Source organism: Balaenoptera borealis, assembly GCF_965194805.1.
Source record: "Balaenoptera borealis genome assembly, chromosome: 10".
Taxonomy (NCBI): Eukaryota; Metazoa; Chordata; class Mammalia; order Artiodactyla; family Balaenopteridae; genus Balaenoptera; species Balaenoptera borealis.
In genome coordinates, this window is record NC_138874.1 from 90,023,489 (window position 1) to 90,041,235 (window position 17,747).

At 41.2% G+C, this 17,747-nt stretch overlaps 2 protein-coding genes across 5 annotated transcripts in view; one reads left to right on the plus strand and one right to left on the minus strand.

The window, feature by feature from the left end:
• Nucleotides 1–16,106, plus strand: part of ENTPD7 (ectonucleoside triphosphate diphosphohydrolase 7) — a 90,112-nt gene extending 74,006 nt beyond the window's left edge. The window contains exons 15-16 of one of the 2 annotated variants that reach the window (XM_082408102.1): nucleotides 11,331–11,404; nucleotides 15,431–16,106. In XM_082408102.1, the coding sequence (XP_082264228.1) occupies nucleotides 11,331–11,404; nucleotides 15,431–15,500 (144 nt within the window). In that variant the 3' untranslated portion in view covers nucleotides 15,501–16,106. Of the gene's footprint in view, nucleotides 1–6,043; nucleotides 6,124–11,330; nucleotides 11,405–15,430 lie in introns of those variants that run through there. The other variant, XR_014249219.1, reaches the window with a different exon arrangement.
• COX15 (cytochrome c oxidase assembly homolog COX15) lies at nucleotides 1,958–17,744 on the minus strand. 3 transcript variants are annotated; one of them, XR_014249223.1, is made up of 10 exons: nucleotides 17,535–17,743; nucleotides 16,127–16,317; nucleotides 13,964–14,086; nucleotides 13,487–13,673; nucleotides 11,166–11,333; nucleotides 9,061–9,142; nucleotides 6,980–7,134; nucleotides 5,333–5,446; nucleotides 3,607–4,408; nucleotides 1,958–3,514 (listed from the first exon to the last, which is right to left on the minus strand). XR_014249223.1 is itself a non-coding variant. In XM_082408148.1 (9 exons), the coding sequence occupies exons 1-9, from the start codon at nucleotides 17,622–17,624 to the stop codon at nucleotides 3,507–3,509; spliced, it is 1,149 nt and encodes a 382-aa protein (XP_082264274.1). In that variant the 5' UTR covers nucleotides 17,625–17,744; the 3' UTR covers nucleotides 1,958–3,506. The 3 variants fall into 3 exon arrangements, 2 of the variants coding, with proteins under 2 accessions (XP_082264274.1, XP_082264273.1); XM_082408148.1 differs by lacking the exon at nucleotides 3,607–4,408 and having other exon boundaries at nucleotides 1,958–3,545; nucleotides 17,535–17,744; XM_082408147.1 differs by having other exon boundaries at nucleotides 1,958–4,408.
• Nucleotides 17,745–17,747: the final 3 nt, after the last annotated feature.

A 17,747-nucleotide genomic window follows, 5' to 3' on the forward strand; every position in this document is an offset into this window, starting at 1 on the left:
TGATGAAACTTCAGTTGGAATTAAGAATTAAGGTAGAAGTAGCAGCAAATGTTTCTAATTCTCCCAAACTAGTCTCAGGTTATGCTAATTTCATAGTGCTGCCACTAGGGCCATGTGCTCTGACAAACTTGTGAGGATTTGTTGGTATTACAAAATATATTTGTTAAAAAATGAGGACTCTTTTTTTAATATCCGAATACACTTTCTTTGTATTATTACACGTTTCCTTTTCCCCCTAATATTTCATTATTTCTCAGTACCATTATTAGAGGGACAGAGAAGAAATACATCCATTGACCAATTTGTTTCTCTGGAAGTCTGAGCAATAATACCATTTTATTTGTAAAATTGAATCATTACCCATACTTTTAAAGGGCTTTCTACTTTTAAAATGTATTCAATCGTTGCTTGCCATTTTTTTTTTAATGTGATGTATATTTTTTTAAAATTAATTAATTAATTAATTTATGGCTGTGTTGGGTCTTCGTTTCTGTGCGAGGGCTTTCTCTAGTTGCGGCAAGTGGGGGCCACTCTTCATCGCGGTGCGCGGGCCTCTCACTATCGCGGCCTCTCTTGTTGCGGAGCACAGGCTCCAGACGCGCAGGCTCAGTAGGTGTGGCTCACGGGCCCAGTTGCTCCGCGGCATGTGGGATCTTCCCAGACCAGGGCTCGAACCCGTGTCCCCTGCATCGGCAGGCAGATTCTCAACCACTGCGTGACCAGGAAGCCCAGCTTGCCATTTTTATAAAGACCAAAATTGAAAAAAATTTCAGAATCACAGGATGATTATAGCCACGTATGCATCACTTCAGGCAAGCTGAGCCTCTCTTTTTTAAGTAGTGCAGCCACTCATATGCCCTGTGGCAGCCTACCACTCCTCTCTACTCTCCACTTCTCCAGTGTAAAGTAGCCCTGCTACTTTCCTAAGCAGCCCCTCCTACAGAACACCTGCCAGAGTTTAGCCTGTAAAGACTGCTGATGATGAAGGCTCTGGCCCTAATTAGCTTCATAAAAATCTTTCTCTGCGAGCAAGGATCCCAAACACTTTGATTTCTGGAATTTGTCATTATGTTGTGTTTGAAATTCTTATCCTACAATTCTCCTTTAGTTGCAGTCCTGAAGTATATGCCTTGTCTCCTCCATGATTTCTGCCTTGAGCATTGGATCCTGCAATGTTGAAAGACATCTTGTGGTTCACAACTAAAAACTCCTTTTGCTTTAAAAAACCAAAGGCTGCCTGCATGGCATCACTTTTGGGGGTTGCTAAGCTTGTATGTTTTTCTAAAAAAACATAGTTTAGACATCTAGTAGTTGTTTCTAAAAACTATTATTCACATTAAATAATAGTTTTGCTGAACAGTTCTTGAAATTCTGATAAATACTGTTAAATCAGTGTTGAACAAAATGTGCAATGCATATTAGAGAGGGGATGCATTCTTATGCAGGGACATGGGTATATATGTTATATATGCCAGTAGACAACCCACCATTCATGCCAGGACTGGAAGGATTGCTGAAGATAAACTGGTTATCCTACTATTATGATCATCAGTGTTGGTCTTTGCAGCCAGCATCACTTTAGGCAGTGGCTAATTATTACCCCTGCCAAAATGGACAGCATTTGTCAGTCTAAGTTAAAGACAAAGATATTCTGGGTTAATTAAGAAAGCCAGGTGTATTAATCTCCTTTGATGTTTTAAAAACAACTGACAGAATTGTTGAGAGAGACTTTTGAAAATATTAAGGGAAATTAATTTCATCTTCTAGGTATGATGACTTATTTTGAGAGCAGTGTCTGGGACATCAGTTTGTAATCATCCATTTTCCATTCATTCATGCAATATTTGATATGTGTCTGGTGCTGGGAATAATGCAAACAAAAATAATTCAGATAATATCCATTCACCAGGAGCTCATAGAAGGGCATAATAGTTATATCACTCAATGCAACCAGATCTGTTTTTCCAAACTTACTCATCTTTAATAAAAGAAACAATGAAGTAAAACATCTGCAACTTAAACTTATTTAATTCATTCAGTGCTACTTTTTTGGAGGGAACAGTAGCAGCATTAGCATGTGGTTCTTTGAGTTGATCAGGCTGCCCTCTGCAGACTCAGTTATTAACTAAGAACAACCTTAATTTGGGGATCAGGAGATGATGGTACGGCAACGTGCCCCCGTGACTGCAGCTCCCCTTCTTTAGAGAATTCTATATAGAAGAGGTGATACCCCATTAGCACACTAACAGGATCAACAAAGCAGATTAAATGAGATAGGGTGGGGTGGAAATTTGGAGGGAATGGGAATAAACTGGTCAAAACTTTCTAAGGTAACTAGGCTACTAAGGCTTGGGCAGTGGCTCACAAAATTTGCACATCAGAATCACCTGGGGAACTCGCTTATTACTGCTTTCAGAGATTGTGATTTAATTGGTCTTGGCTGAGGCTGGGGATAGGATTCTGAAAGATTCTAACATGAGAGAAGTTGGGAACCAGCTCCAGGGAGCAGGATTTTTTAAGAATCAAAGACAAACTAATTCTATTTTGCTAAGAACCATTTGAGAATGATACATTGTTGTTGGTCACACTGAAACCCAGAGAATATTGGAGTTGAAAGGGAACTGAGATCATTAGTCCAGCAATTGTACAGGGGCAAATCTTAGGTCATTTATGGCTCCCAGATCTGTTTAGCCTGCATAGTGTTCTAAAAGACTTGGGAGCATTCACATAAAAATCTGGATGTTTAGTTTCTTCGAAAAATCAGATCTGACAACTCTGGACCTGCGGGCAGCAAGAGGCCAGCACTCAGCAGTAGTGTAGTCCCTTATTCAGGCACCTGCTCTCCAGTTTGCCAGTCGGCACCAGCCTGACCCTCGTGGGCATTTGATTTGGCCCAACTGACTCTTGCCTTCTACAAAACTAAAAACTAACTTTCTGCAACTTTCACCCACTGCTCCCAGCTCTGCAGCACAAAGGAAGCTCATTCCTTCTTCTGCATGAAGGGGCTTCAACTTCTCAAGGGCAGGGTTCTTGTTTTCTCTCTGAACGTTCTCCTCCAGCTGAATACCCCTAGTTCCTTCAAGTATTCCCTGTGTGGAACACGTTCTGGACTCCTCACTATCCTGGTCCCTTTGTCTGGATGTATATCCTCCTTAAAAAATGTGGTACCCAGAGTGAAATGCAGCATTTGCATTGAGGTCTTCTGACCATGGCTGTGACACTTCTATTGATAAAATCTGAAACACCACTAATTTTTATCAGTGTCATCACATGGCTGGTTCATGTCGAGCCTGTGGCCACCTGAAGCCCCTCCCCTAAGTCTAAGCCAGTTTTCTCTACCCCAAATTTATATAAGCTATTTATAATTTAAATGAAGATGCTACATTTATGAGCTGTTTAATTTCATCTTGATGGCGCCACTCTGGAACTGTTTTGAGTTGTAATTGTCTTCTATTACATCAGCAATGTTGGGTTGCTCCACTCTCAAATCTTTCTGATGCCTTCATTCAAATTGCTGATTTAAAAAATAAAGTTGAATAAGAGCCCTGTGAAATATCAATAGAGGCCAAAGTCACACATTCATTAATCAACAATATGTTTAAATACCTGAATAGATGTCCATGTACTACACCATCAAGGCCATATTTTTCTTATCCATGAGGCTGTTGAGAAACCCTTTCAGGAACTGATTTATACTGTATTCCATTCATCTCACCTAGTAATGTAACAGCCCTATCTCAGGAGGAACTAGGTTAGTGCTTTCCCCAGTTTTGAAAATCAGAACACTAGAAGACAGCAGCTATTTCTTGCTGAAGGCTATCTGGCTACTTTAGGGTACGCCAATCTATCCCTTTGAATCTTTACGTGATGGAAGTGAAGTTGAGACCATAAAGAATTTCTACATAGGCAGAATCCAGGACTCAGGAGGTCAAGGAGACAGAAATTATGCATGTAGAACCAACAGCTTGTCAACATTTAAGAAACCTGAGACAGAGCCTGTTAAGAAGCAAATGACAGACAATTCTTTCTCTACATTAAATCCGATTTTCAACACAAAAAGTAATGGACTTAAAAAGGAACCTTTAGCATAACCATACTTAATGACTTTCTTGATTCAGTGACCATCCCCAAAACAGGCAAACAATTTATATAACTTGACCAATTTGGAAACCACTTGGTATGCCAAGGTAATCCTCTCAGAAAAGCTCAAGTTCTTGTGTTCTCTGATAATCTCTCAAAAGCACAGTTTCAGTCCTAGGAAGCTGATCCTTGAGAATTATTTTGGGACTCTTCGGAGTTCATTCATGAGCCAAAGGGCAACGCTGAGCACAGCCAGAGAGCCCGACTGGTGAGTGGCAGCCAAAGGAGTTGGGACGTACATCAGCAGAGTGCTAATGCCCAAGCCCACCTGTTACAAAGGAAAGAAAGCAGTAAGCCAAGCAGGAACCACATATTCAGAGCTGAAATGACTGGCATGGATAACCAGATACACAAATCCTCCACATTCTCCCATCAGAACATTAAAAAATATATTGTTAAATTTCACGAGTAGACTTACAACAAAGGAAATTCAAACAAATTAGATAAACCTAAACTTCCCTTTAATTATCCTTCATCTAGCCCAGTTCTCCTCCCCAAAGGTAGCCACTGTTACCAGTTTCTACACACCTATACTATTGTATACATGTTTATAGAAAAACAGCTTGGTGCTTTTAAAAAAATATATTGTTCTGTCACTTGCTTTTTTTCACTTAATGTATGTCTTGAGATATTATTTTAAACTACAGTACAGTATTCCACAGTATGGATATACCATAGATGTTTATTTAGGCTGTTTCCAATTTTTCACTATCATAGTAATTCCACAATGAATTTCCTTGGACAGGGCAGGCATTAATAAGTTAATATGCTTGATGAAAGGATTAAACATTTAATACTTCAAAAGATATTGCCAAACGCCCACTAAAAAGAGCTGTACCAACTCATGCTCTCGCTAAGAATATACAAAGGTATCCATTTTCCTATACCCATGCCAATATCTGCTTACCTTTTTTTTTTCATTTTTTTCCAATCTGACAGGTACAAAATGGCAACATTGCTTTAATTTGTTCCTCTCTGATCATAGGTGAGGCTAAACAGCTTTTCATATTTATTGGCCATTCATCATTCCTCTTGTGAGAATTGTGTATTAATATCCTTTACTTATTTTATTTTCTGGTTGTTAACCTTTTAGTCTACTATAAATATTGAAAATATTTTCTCCTAGCCTGTCACCTTTCTTTTTAAATTTTGTTTTGGGGACACCTTCAGAACAAAAAGAAATGGTTTATACCTGTGTGTATGCCAAAGCTAGCAGAGTCACTGCTGCTATCTTGGTCCTTCGAGGAAGGGGAATTCTCCGGGAGAGGAAGTAGAGTGCTGTAATGGCAGCAACTGAAGTGATTCCCTGCAGGGAGGAAAGAGTCTCATCGAGTGCCAGGAAGAAATGTCCCACCCTCCTGGTTTCTGCTCACCTTAGAGGTAACTCCTCCAGATCCACTGAATAACCACTAAGCACTTTCCCCTCCCAGGCAGAGAACCACCTGATTACTCCTCCTCAGCTTCTTCCATGCTCCTCTTCTGTTTGCCACTTCAATGCCAACCAGGCATGGCTCCACCTAAAGTTTCTGCACGTACCACTTTATACACACTTACTCTCAGCAGTCTTATCCACCTTCCAATGTGGGTGTCCCCCAGGTGTGGCCCTCAGTTTTTAAATTATTCTTTTCATCCTTATCCCTAATTTTATCTCTACTCCAATCCTGTATTTTTAAAACAGGGCTAACACCAGCACATGAGGGTTATTGTTTCCCTGGGCTGTGACTAGAGGAGGTGGTGGTGCTGCCAGCTAGGGCTGAAAATGATCTGAAGTCTCCTTTTCATTTCCACCTCTTCAGAAAGAGAGTCTGCAGCTGGCAAGAGGGTTTCCATCCCCCCTCCATGATGTCAAGCAGAATGTTTTTCTATCATTTTCTATACCAATTTCATTTCTTTTCCTTTTCAGAGCTGTCCACGATGACAATTTCAACCAGACTTGACTTATTCCAAAATGCTGTGTGGCAGTGGGGACTGAGCCCACACAAGGTAACTTGCCCAAGCCCCAGCATTCCATCTGGATATGAGGCCCCTGGGCCTCTCTCTGGGTGCACTACTACCATCTTACACTCAACGTACCTCAGTCTGATGACATCCTCTGTCTCCAGCTCAACACTCATTCCAATAGTCCCATTTCTGCTGGTGTGTTTTAAACATGCCACAGAAGAAACTCTGGGATCTCCTTTGATCCTTCTTTACCTTTATTCCTGCAGCCAGTCTTCTATTCCCTACAACCTCTCTCAGATTCACCATTCTTCTCAAGTCCCAGTCCCACCATTAAGCCCTGAACCCCATCACTCTCACGGCATTACTACAATAGCACTACTGCTTCTCCCGGGTCTCCTTGCTGCTGATCTTTCCCTGCTCCAATTTATCTTGCCCAGGCCACCAAGCTGATCTTATAGCAGGCCCTTAATAAATATTAGCTTAAATAAAATGAGTATTTATGATGCTCTTAGCTCCTTGGGGTCTTGGTTCAGCCCTGACAGCTGTGTGTTCAGCAACCACTGTCTTTGTACTCTTCTCTACTCAGCCTCATTTTTGCTAAAATGACTCTCCTATGCATGTGCAGGATTGAGGGGAGTTATCATTTGCCAGATGATAAAAGGCATATTTGAACTTTTAGAAGGTGGCAGTATCCTGAAAGTCAGAATTTGGCTAGAGGGGTGCGGGTAATTAAGACAAAAACGTCACATCAGAAAACTGGTACTAAATTTCTTCTAAAAAGAAAAGGAAATCTAATTCCCACTCTACCATCTCAGTGTTGCCATCAGTGCTTCAGACACCGCAGAGCCCGTAAGAGGCTCCCTGTGCTTAGTAGCCAGTAACCACCAGCCAGACTTACCAGAATCCGGTGATCAAACTGCACCGTGGTGGGATTCTCGAAAACATTCCTCAGGAGAGGGGAGAAGGTAAAGAGATCCTCTGGTATCCAAGATTCTCCCATCTTGGGGAAGGAGTTGTAAACAAGCCCAGCATCCAGCCCTGCCACAAAAGCCCCTGTATTCCAAGGTAAAAAGTATTTATTAAAATGAAAGAAAGAAGAGATCAAATACTAGCTCTGACATAGAATAGGTTTATTATCCTAGGGTTAGACAAAAGGAATAGTCAGAGAATAGAAAGATCAATAGCACAGGTTCTCAAACAGGGAATATATATCACAATCACCATGGAAACTTTAAAAAAAAACAAAAAAACCCAGCATCCTTACCTATTCCCACCGCAAGATTCTGGCATGCCTCCCCTCGAGGGGTGGCCTAGAAGCTCTAGAGGAGGCATATTAGTTTAGAAAAGTTCCCTTAGTGATTGTGATGTCCTGCTTACCTACCCAACTGAGAACTACTCATCTATTCTGGAACTAGTTAATTTACTCTTCACTTCCTCAAGTCTCCAATCAAATGTCACCTTATCAAAGAGATCTCCCCAGTTATCCTATACTGCATAAGATAGCACTCCCCCACCCCACCTCTATCCCCTTATCTTGCTTTATTTTTCTTCGAAGCACCAAACATTATCTGACATGTTATGTTTTGTTGTTTATTATCTGTCTTCCTCAAGTGCTCAAAAAAATCTTATAAACTAAATCCTGGGTAAACACACAAAGAAGGTATCCATGAATTTAATGGATGACTGATCCATTATTTATGATCAAAGATTCAGGTATGTTAAATCACATTCCTTATTTTTATAAATGGCATTTATAAAGTCAAAATTCATGTTCTTCCACCAAACAAAGGGGAGGAGGTTTGGGTGGATCACTGGTTTGATGGTTTTATTTAGAGCTGTGCTGTCCAATCAAACTTTCTAAGATGATGGAAATGTTCTATATCTGTCATCCATCCAATACCATGGCTGCTAGCCACCCACATGTGGCTACTGAGCACTTGAAATGTGGCTAATGTGAATGAGAAACTAAACTTTAAATTTTATTTACTTTTAAGTAACTTAAGTTTAAATAGTCACATGAGGCTACTGATAATTGTATAGGGCAGTTCCAGAGTAAGAGAGGTAGAGGTGTGATTTAAAGAATGATAAAGATCTGTGTTAGTCTCTTTGCCCCAGTAAACTCCCCACCTAAGCCCATCTTTGAGGACAGGCTTTTGTCTGACCCATCTTGGTGTAGTGTAATAATAACAATAATGTCGGGATTTCCCTGGTGGCGCAGTGGTTAAGAATCCGCCTGCCAATGCAGGGGACATGGGTTCGATCCCTGCTCCAGGAAGATCCCACATGCTGCTGAGCAACTAAGCCCATGAGCCACAACTACTGAAGCCCACGCGCCCTAACAGCCTGCGCACCGCAACTACTGAAGCCCGTGTGCTCTAGGGCCCACGTGCTGCAACTACTGAAGCCCGCATACCTAGAGCCTATACTCTGCAACAAGAGAAGCCACTGCAATAAGAAGCCCGCGCATCGCAACGAAGAGTAGCCCTTGCTCGCCGCAACTAGAGAAAGCCCACCCACAGCAACAGAGATCCAACGCAGCCAAAAATAATAATAATAATAACAATAATGTTTATATAATAACAACAGCTAACACTTACATAGCCTTTGCTACATGTGAGGTGCTAAGCACTTCACATATATTACTCAAACTATTATCATCTTCCCCATTTTATAGATGAGGTCATGAGGCCCAGAGAGGTTACATAGCTTGTCCAAGGTCATGTAGTTCACAAGTGGTAAAGCCAGGATTTGAACCTAGACAGTCTGGATCCAGGTAGATACTCAATATTTTTGTTCAACTAACTGGAAAGCAGGATTTGGGGAAGGGAGAAAGGAATAAAAAAAAAGAGGATGAAGATGGTGGTATATGACAGAGGCAGGTATGAAAAGGAAATATAAAGATACAGGAGGAAAGCATTAGGCAAGAAATCCCACCTGAATGTGGAATGAAGCTAGGCCATCTTTGATAAGGAGTCCTACCTGAGAGAGCCGTAAGGAACACCAGGCCTGCAGTTCCATGAGCAAATCGTCTCAACCTCAGGAGTTGACGCGTTTCAGGCAACTAAATAAGAAAAGAAAATTGCACAGATAAACTGACTGCAGGAACTATGAAAGGCAGTAAAGATCTCCAAGGCCAAACCCCAGAGATAATCTGAGGTCAGATCTTCTCTGACCCCTACACTAGGTTAAGTACTCCCAGCAGATATTCTATTTTATTCTATCTAAACTTTATTAAATTTATACATTTACTATTTGTCTTCCCTGCTATCTTATAAGTTTTGTGAAGGCAGGAACTGCCATCTGACTTGCTTATTATAGTAATCCTAGCCCAGTAGTTGGCATATAGGTATTCAATATATATCTGTTCAGTAACTGAATGATTTGCATTGTTCACGGGAAAATACTTCACCATGGTTAAAGTGATGTGACTTAAGGTACAGAACTGGATTTTCATACTGTGTGTAATAATTCATGTTTAGCAAATATAATCAGAATCAAAACTGCATAAAATGCCTAGAGTAGAGATTCTTGCATTTAGTGTTTTGGGTAAAGCCAAAATTTGTTTTTATTTTTACTGTAGCCGACTTGTGATAATAATCAGTGAATCAACAAATATTTAGTAGGAACTTTATACACAGATAACCATAAAGATACAAAGGAAAGTCAGAGTGCTGCCCTCAAATGATTTACAATCTAGTACGTGAAGAGTTAGGCATCATTACTAAGATTTTGTAGGACAGTATATCAGCACTGTCCATTGGAATTTTCTGTGATAATGGAAATGTTCTATTATCTGTGCTGTCCAATATGTGGCTAATGAGGATCTAAAATGAGGCTAGAGCAACTGAAAATTTTTTAAAAAGTTAATTTTATTTAAAGTTTAAGTCGATAACAAGTTGGTTTATATAAAGTTAATTTTATTTAATTTTAATTAGAATTTAAATAGCCACATGTGGCTAGTAGCTACTGTGCTGGACAGCACAGTTCTATGTGGTTGACTAGCATCTCAAATCCTTTCTGTAATTAGTGCAGAATATAAATAAACAAAAAGAGAAAAACAATTAATAATTAAAAAGTCATTGGTAACCTTTAAGAGTACTATTCGGTAGAGAGTATTTAGGAGAGTGTGGGCATGTGTATAAGTGTGGAGGTGAATGTGTGGCTGGGTATATATAGGGGTGGGTGGGGAAGCCAGATGACAAGAATTGGAAAACAAGAATGGGTTGTCAGGATGTACAGCTACAGATGTAGTCAATTCATTTTAGGAACTACTCAGGTGTGGATTATCTACTATACCAATGTTTCAGCCCCACCTGGCTTCCCTGTGGGATGACTGCCAAGTCAACATCTCCCGTCCTTATTAGGATCCAGACCACTGGCTCCAAGTACCTACTGGATGATTCTATTTAAAAGTCCTACTATCATCCTAAACTTCACTCCATGAACAGGTTATCCAGGCCAACCATGACTTTAATACCTAAAATAATACTCATTTAAAAAATACCTAGTGTTTTCCTTTAATCAGCATACAGAGAAAATACTTTTAAGCAAGATCACTACAGTTTACTATTTTGTTAGATTTGCTGAATGGTAGGGTCCCCGCATAAAGAACAAACAACTCAACGTCGCTCTTGTACACTACTAAAGGTCCACAAATAGCTCTCGTTCTGGTCTTCCTCACCTCTCCATCCATCATCCCTCTGGGAGTCAGAAGTAAAGTGGTTGGGGTATCTCTTGTTGTTGGTACTCTTTCCTTCTTTTTCTAAAATTCATCTTTTCATCTTTCTTAATAGGCAATGGTGACAAAATATTTGGCACCTATACTAATTCTCCTTTGAATAAGCTGCTCCAGCCCAAAAGAATAATTGCAGTTTTTACTTTGCCGTCCCAAAGCTATCCAGAGTCCCGAAGTTCAATGTTTCTCTAAACTTTGGTTATATCTAGCTTCTGGTAAAACTGATAGGTGTTACTAAGGGAATGCATGCATATTTTGACAAATAACTTCCCATTAGTACCAGAATTTCCATTTCTCTGACCCTGTCAGCATCTGTACAGATGTGGTAAACAATACAGACTGACTTCACCTTGTGCTGAGGTAGCAGCAGTGAGAGCGAGGTCCACAAGCTGGCACAATAAAGCACAAGGGCCGATCCCAGGTGGGCGGCGAGGCGGTACTGACTGACCCGAGGGATGTCATGGGAATCTGGTTTCTCTTCTAAGCCACTTTTCACCATATACCATCCCAACAGGCCCTGCAACCAAAAAGAGAAGAGGCAAACAAAACAAGGTTGAAGCTGTTTATTCAACTTTACTCTTTGAGAAAGTGAGTACTCCTACCTAACTCCTCCTTTCTATACCCTCCCATATCCCCAGTATCCCAGGAATCGAGACCTACCCAATTTCCACATACAGCACCAAAAATACTTCACCACTGTTTAGAATAACATTTTATTGAAGTAGAAGCCAAATATAGAGAAGTACACAAAAGTGTATTTGGGCAAAAGCTTACAAATACTTGGCATAATTTAACATTATGTAAACCAGTGAAATATGAAAGTAAAAAGACAGCTGATTTTACAAAAACTAGATGCTTTGGAGAAACCTCACAAAGATAACTGCTTAAAAACAATTACTGTCATGTTAGGTGGAAAAAGACAATTATAAAGGTTTGGGGGGAAGTCATAAAAATCTATAAGGCTGGGCTTCCCTGGTGGCGCAGCGGTTGAGAATCCGCCTGCCAATGCAGGGGACATGGGTTCGAGCCCTGGTCTGGGAAGATCCCACATGCTGCGGAGCAACTGGGCCCGTGAGCCACAACTACTGAGCCTGCGCATCTGGAGCCTGTGCTCCACAACGAGAGAGGCCGCGACAGTGAGAGGCCCGCGCACCGCGATGAAGAGTGGCCCCCGCTTGCCGCAACTGGAGAAAGCCCTCGCACAGAAACGAAGACCCAACACAGCCATAAATAAATAAATAAATTTATTTTTTAAAAAAATCTATAAGGTTTTTCAGGCAAATTGGTTTGCAAGTGTCTAAATTTCTACCCCTCTTTTAAAAAAATGGTAATGAAAGTACATGTTTAAGTTGAAAAGTTTAAGGTATGTATTATTATTCTATGATTCCCTGTTTTAACTGATTTTTTCAAGTAACCAAACAACTGTCAGTTCTAGTCATATCAGATAAGGTACCCTTTCACTCCGACCCTCCCCAGCCAATAGAATCATGTTAAAGAGGTGGGAGAATCCCACCTTTTCTAAATATATACTCCTCAGGAAGTCTTTTTGGGTATTTCTTTCCCCCTTCACGACTACCCTAGATGTTCTAATTATCGTGATTTCATCTGCACAGGACACTGGAAGATGAGAGAGTATACAGTGTGATTTGCCAGCCCTCACTTTCCTCCTCCCATAAGCCTATCTTGCCATCTTCAAATTTTTGCCTCCCTGTAAGTCTATCTTAAGTGGGTTTTATTTTTCTTTTTAATTCTGAAACAAACTTTCACTTTGTTTCACCAATCCTCCCTTGTTTCTATTAGATTTTTATTAATGTCTAACTCCTTATTATCTTTTTCTATCACCTCTATTTTGTCTCTTCCATCTCCCTCCTTAATTCCTTTTCATTGGCTCGTATTCTTACCACTTTGAGTTAAATCAACCAATTAGCTTCCTCCTGATCAAATTTTGGTATTTCTTTGATGCTCTGAGACTCTCCCTTAGGGCCTGTATACCTTGACCCAAATACTCACATGTGTCTTCTCTAACACTCCTTTCCTTGGCTCTCAGGCTTCCCTAACCCCTTAACTGTGGGAGTCATTCAAAGCTCTTTTCCTTAAGAAAAGAGAGAAGTTCAACTTATATAATTTTAATCACCATTTATACTTTCAGCTCTCAGCTACATCTGTATTCTAAGATTCTTCATCCCACAGAATGTTTCTCTCTTCTGGAATTTCCCTATTTGCTTCTATAGCCATTCTAGCATAGGGATCCCACTTCCCCATAGAGCAGGCAAGTTAGAAAAAGGGAGGATACAAGAACCCAGGAAGAGAGCCATGATGGAAAAGAAACTCTAATTCTTGTGACATAAAAACATATTTACTGAGTGCTTACTGATTCCAGGCTACTACTCTAAGTACTTTACATGCATGATCTCACTGAATATTCACAGAACCTAAGCGGTAGGTTCTATTATTATCCCCATTTACAGGTAAGAAAAGCACAGCCTACAGAGGTCAGACAACATGCCCTACTAAGTGACAGAGCTGGGCCTTGAAACCAGGCCTGTGACATTAAAATCCATGCTCTTACCCACTTTGCTACACTGTTTCAAAGATTACTTCATTAAAGACAATGCCAACTTGGAGGCTCCTGAGAAAATCTCTGGTTTCCCAAACTTGAGTAAATCTCACCTGGAAGCAAACTAAACCACAGAGGGCAAGAACACGTCCTTTCAGGCCATGGGTGAGCCAGCCCTTTCTCCAAAAGTAGACAGCAGGCAGGATGTATGTGAGGCCTACAAGGCGACCCCACATTCGGTGTGAGTACTCCATGTACCAGATGAACTTGAATTCTGCCGACGTCATATCATGATTCAAGCTGGGTGAAAAGGGACATCAAAAGTAAGAAAGAGAAAAAAGTTCATCTAATTTTTATTTCCTGATAGAATGCAGGAACATTCTCGGTTTTAAAGCTTGACTGGTCTGCCCTCTTCCTCATCGGCCACCTCAGAATCACTTTGGAATTGGAGGTTTAGAGTTGGGAGCTCGCTAAACATAACTGAACCAAATATCGAAAAATAATGGAACCTAAACACTCTGAAATGTTTAAATAAGCAAAAGATTGCGTGGGCCTACTGGGAAGTTTACCCGATTTTCTATAATACTTACATTTTAAATTCTGGAAACTGCTGATATTTTTGGAATTCTGCTTCCCATTCTTCTTGGCTTGTAGGTGGCTTCATCCCCTTTATTAAATGCCAATCTACCATTGAGAGGCCAGACTCTGTCAACCTTAAGATAGGAAAGAAATTTGAGTGTATTAAATTTGAGTGTGTATACGTGTGTGCACCACACTGGATTATTCATAAACGGTTTACAGCAGCAAGTGGATCTGAACTTGACCCCTATAAAGGTAAATACATCGTTTCATCGTTTCCTCTTTTGACAACTTGCTCTCTTCTTACTGCTTAGAATTTTGTCAGAAGCAGCTGCTATCAGGTACAAATTTCTTTACTCCTTGTTCTATTTCATTAAACTCTCCTTACTTCTTTCACTAGCATTCATTGACAGATAAAACCAACCCTTAGACAAAAGAAATGTGTCCTAAATGCAAAACCAATATTATTTTTTAAATTAATTAATTAATTAATTTTTTGGCTGCGTTGGGTCTTCGTTGCTGCACATGGACTTCCTCTAGTTGCAGCGAGCGGGGGCTACTCTTCGTTGCGGTGCACGGGCTTCTCATTGCGGTGGCTTCTCGTTGCGGAGCACGGGCTCTAGGCGCGCGAGCTTAGTAGTTGTGGCATGCGGGCTCAGTAGTCGTGGCTTGTGGGCTCTAGAGTGCAGGCTCAGTAGTTGTGGCGCACGGGCTTAGCTGCTCCGCGGCATGTGAGATCTTCCCGGACCAGGGCTCAAACCCGTGCCCCCTGCATTGGCAGGCAGATTCTTAATCACTGCACCACCAGGGAAGCCCCAACCAATATCATTTACACAGGGAGAAGAGACTGCTACAGATATAAATCGGTTTAGGTTATTGAGTGAATTTAAAGACAATACAACTCAAATTTGTTGCAGTTTCCCATAACAGCCTATATAACACATAGGTATTTTGAAATAAGGGCACAGGGAATGTAGAGAGAATTTGAGGAGCACATACTTTATTAACACTATAAAGTATTTTCACCAAAAGGGGTCAGGGCTCCAAAAGTAAAAAAGCTGATTTCTGGTCTGAGGCAGGAAATGTACAAGACAAGCCTGGAACATCTTATCCAGAAAGCAAGGAATCAAAGGTTACTAGGGTCCTGTCAAAAAGACTCTGGAGCCAGTCTGAAGAGGTTCCAACTGACTAAAGATGGGACAATTTGGGCAAATCTCAGTACAATGGATTGAAACATATCAAATATATTTAAAACTAGGAGCTCCTAATACTTAAAAACTCACTTTATTGGTCACCTTTGGAGAGTGCTTGGGAACCAATTTCTTATTTTGAAAATTGGTAAATAAAAGGAAAGGAATCAAGTGTTTATCTTGCCTTTCCTAACACATTGTACCTTAGGATAACCGAATTGCTGATGAGAGAAAGTTTCTCTTTATAGTTGAGCTAATAAAATACCTATTACAATTTTGCATCTCTAGTGAAATAATGGATTTAGGCAATGATCATCAATGGCTGTTGACATCGCTAATAGACACCAGATATTTATGAATGTTCTAATCACCTACGAAGTATTTTGCCCCCTGCCCCCCAACCTGAATCTGATCAAGCAACAAGTGGTTTACAGGAAATACATGAGACAATGGAACATGTTAAACAATGTAAGTATGCAATCAGCAAAATCTAGACTGTGAGAAACTCCAAAAGGACGAACGACTTGGGTTTCTTCAACAACAAAAAAACTGCAAAGGGGGTGGGAGAGGTGGAGGGAGTAGAATCCAAATCTATAAAATCTCTTTATAGATTTAAAGAGACCTAAGAGGCATGCATAGGAACCAGCTGAGAGGTATGGAACTTATCTGCACTTAATTCAAACAAACTGTACGAAAATTTTTGTGACAAATTTGAACTCTGATTGTAGGGGGAAATATACACAAACAATGCACAGCTAACAGGTAAGACGTGAACCAGTCTTTATGAAGGGCTTCTACTAGTAAAACCCTAAACTGTTCTAGGGCTGGGCAAGCCATCAGACCTGTTCCCTCTGTAGGCCTCAGTTTCTGCATACGTAAAATGAGGGAGCTAGATTAAATGATTTCTAAGGTCCCTTCCCCCTCCGTCATCCTGCACTTTAATGATGACTCAAATAGCTGACTCACTATGAACAAGCTACTCACCTAGTTACTCCACCAAGAATAACTGCTCCAGCCACTGTTCCGCTGCAGACCAGGAGCCATCGGCCCACCACCCGCTCAGCAGCCTTTGAAGGATGGGACACTGTACCCCTTCCAGGTTGCAAAGCTACTTCAGAGATGGTGCTGTATTGCCCTGGCCTCAAGGGGCGCCTGATCCCACAGCTGCAACCACACTAAGGATCAAGACAGACAAATTACAACAGGAGAAAGAGGGAAAGGCTTCACTCCACTGCTACTCACACTCAATCTCTGTCTGGTGTGGAGTACCCTGACTGGCCCCACTTCCACTGCCACTGCCCTGGTAAATCATCATCTCTTATCTGGACTACATCCACCCCCAACTGCCTCCAATCCATCCCCACACCACCTGAACCTTCTGGTCTCTGCATATTTCCCCCAGACTTAACTCTTCACCTAAATATAGATTATTTTCTTTCTCCTATGGGTCTTTAAATATGATTTTTCTCTGACCGGGGTACTACTGGTCCCCTGACTGATAATATCTACTGCAGATCTCAGCTTAGATGTCACCTCCTCTAGGAAGTATTCCCAAAGTCCCCCACATCTGCAACAGGTCACTCTCCCAGCACACTATACCTCTCCATCACACACTGTAATGTACCATTCAGTACACAGAGGTTTGTCTCCATCTCCCACTAAGCTATGAGCTGTGGGACAGCAATGTCTAGTCAGTCTGGCTCTTTCCCTCTTGCAAACTTCGTTTCAAACACAGTTCCCTTACATAACAAGACCTTAATGAAGATTTGACAAATCAGTTACAAATGAATGAACTGTGACTTCCTCTAAGGCAGGAAACTTTTGGTATTTTATCTTTTGCTTCCCAGTTCCTAACACATATTAATCACGCAATAATTATTAGTTCAGCGAATAGACGCCCTCTCCTGACTCCATCCCTAAGAGTCCAAACACCCATATTTTCCCTATCCTGCTTCTAATTAACTAAGTAACTTTAGACAAGTTAACCCTCAATTTACTTTTCTCTGTAGAATGGGGTTATAGTCCCTAACCTGACTACCCGGGAGCTTTGAGCAAAAATCAAATATATGGGTAAAAATCACTGAGCTTTTACTATGTGCTAAGCCTCTATGTATATTAAATTATTTAATACAACAACCCTTATGAAGTAGGTGCTATTATCCCCATTTTGCAGATGAATAAATTGAGGCACAGAAAGGTTACCCAACTTGGCTAATAGCCCACAGCTACTAAGTGGTAAGTCCGGATCCGAACTCAGGGGCCCTAGACATAAGTAAATGCGTCGTGAACTCCACGGAGCTACGGAAACGTGACGTGTGAGAATCTATTATCTCTGTCCTGGCCCTTTCACCCCATGCCAGCTTCCGCGACTCAGTCCGCTGCTGTGCGGTACCTGTGTTCTAGGCGCCGCCCCAGGAATCAAGAGCCGGAGACACGGGCTCCCCATCACTGCCTTCAAGGGCGGAAAGAGTAATCGCTGCATACTATGAACAGTGCACAACTGCCACCTCCACACTCCTGCACTCCCTGGTCCCCTTTCTTCGCCACAGACTGGAGAAGCACTACCGGGTCACGCAGAACGAGCCCCTCCTTTTCAAAAGGCCGG

Coding starts and splice junctions, on each gene's coding strand:
- COX15 (XM_082408147.1), bottom strand. CDS start 17,624: ATGCAGCGATTACTCTTTCCGCCCTTGAAGGCAGTGATGGGGAGCCCG. Junction 9,143..11,165: donor TGCTGCTACCTCAGCACAAG/GTGAAGTCAGTC, acceptor TTTCTTATTTAG/TTGCCTGAAACGCGTCAACT. Junction 5,447..6,979: donor AGTTTGATCACCGGATTCTG/GTAAGTCTGGCT, acceptor TCCTCCCTGCAG/GGAATCACTTCAGTTGCTGC.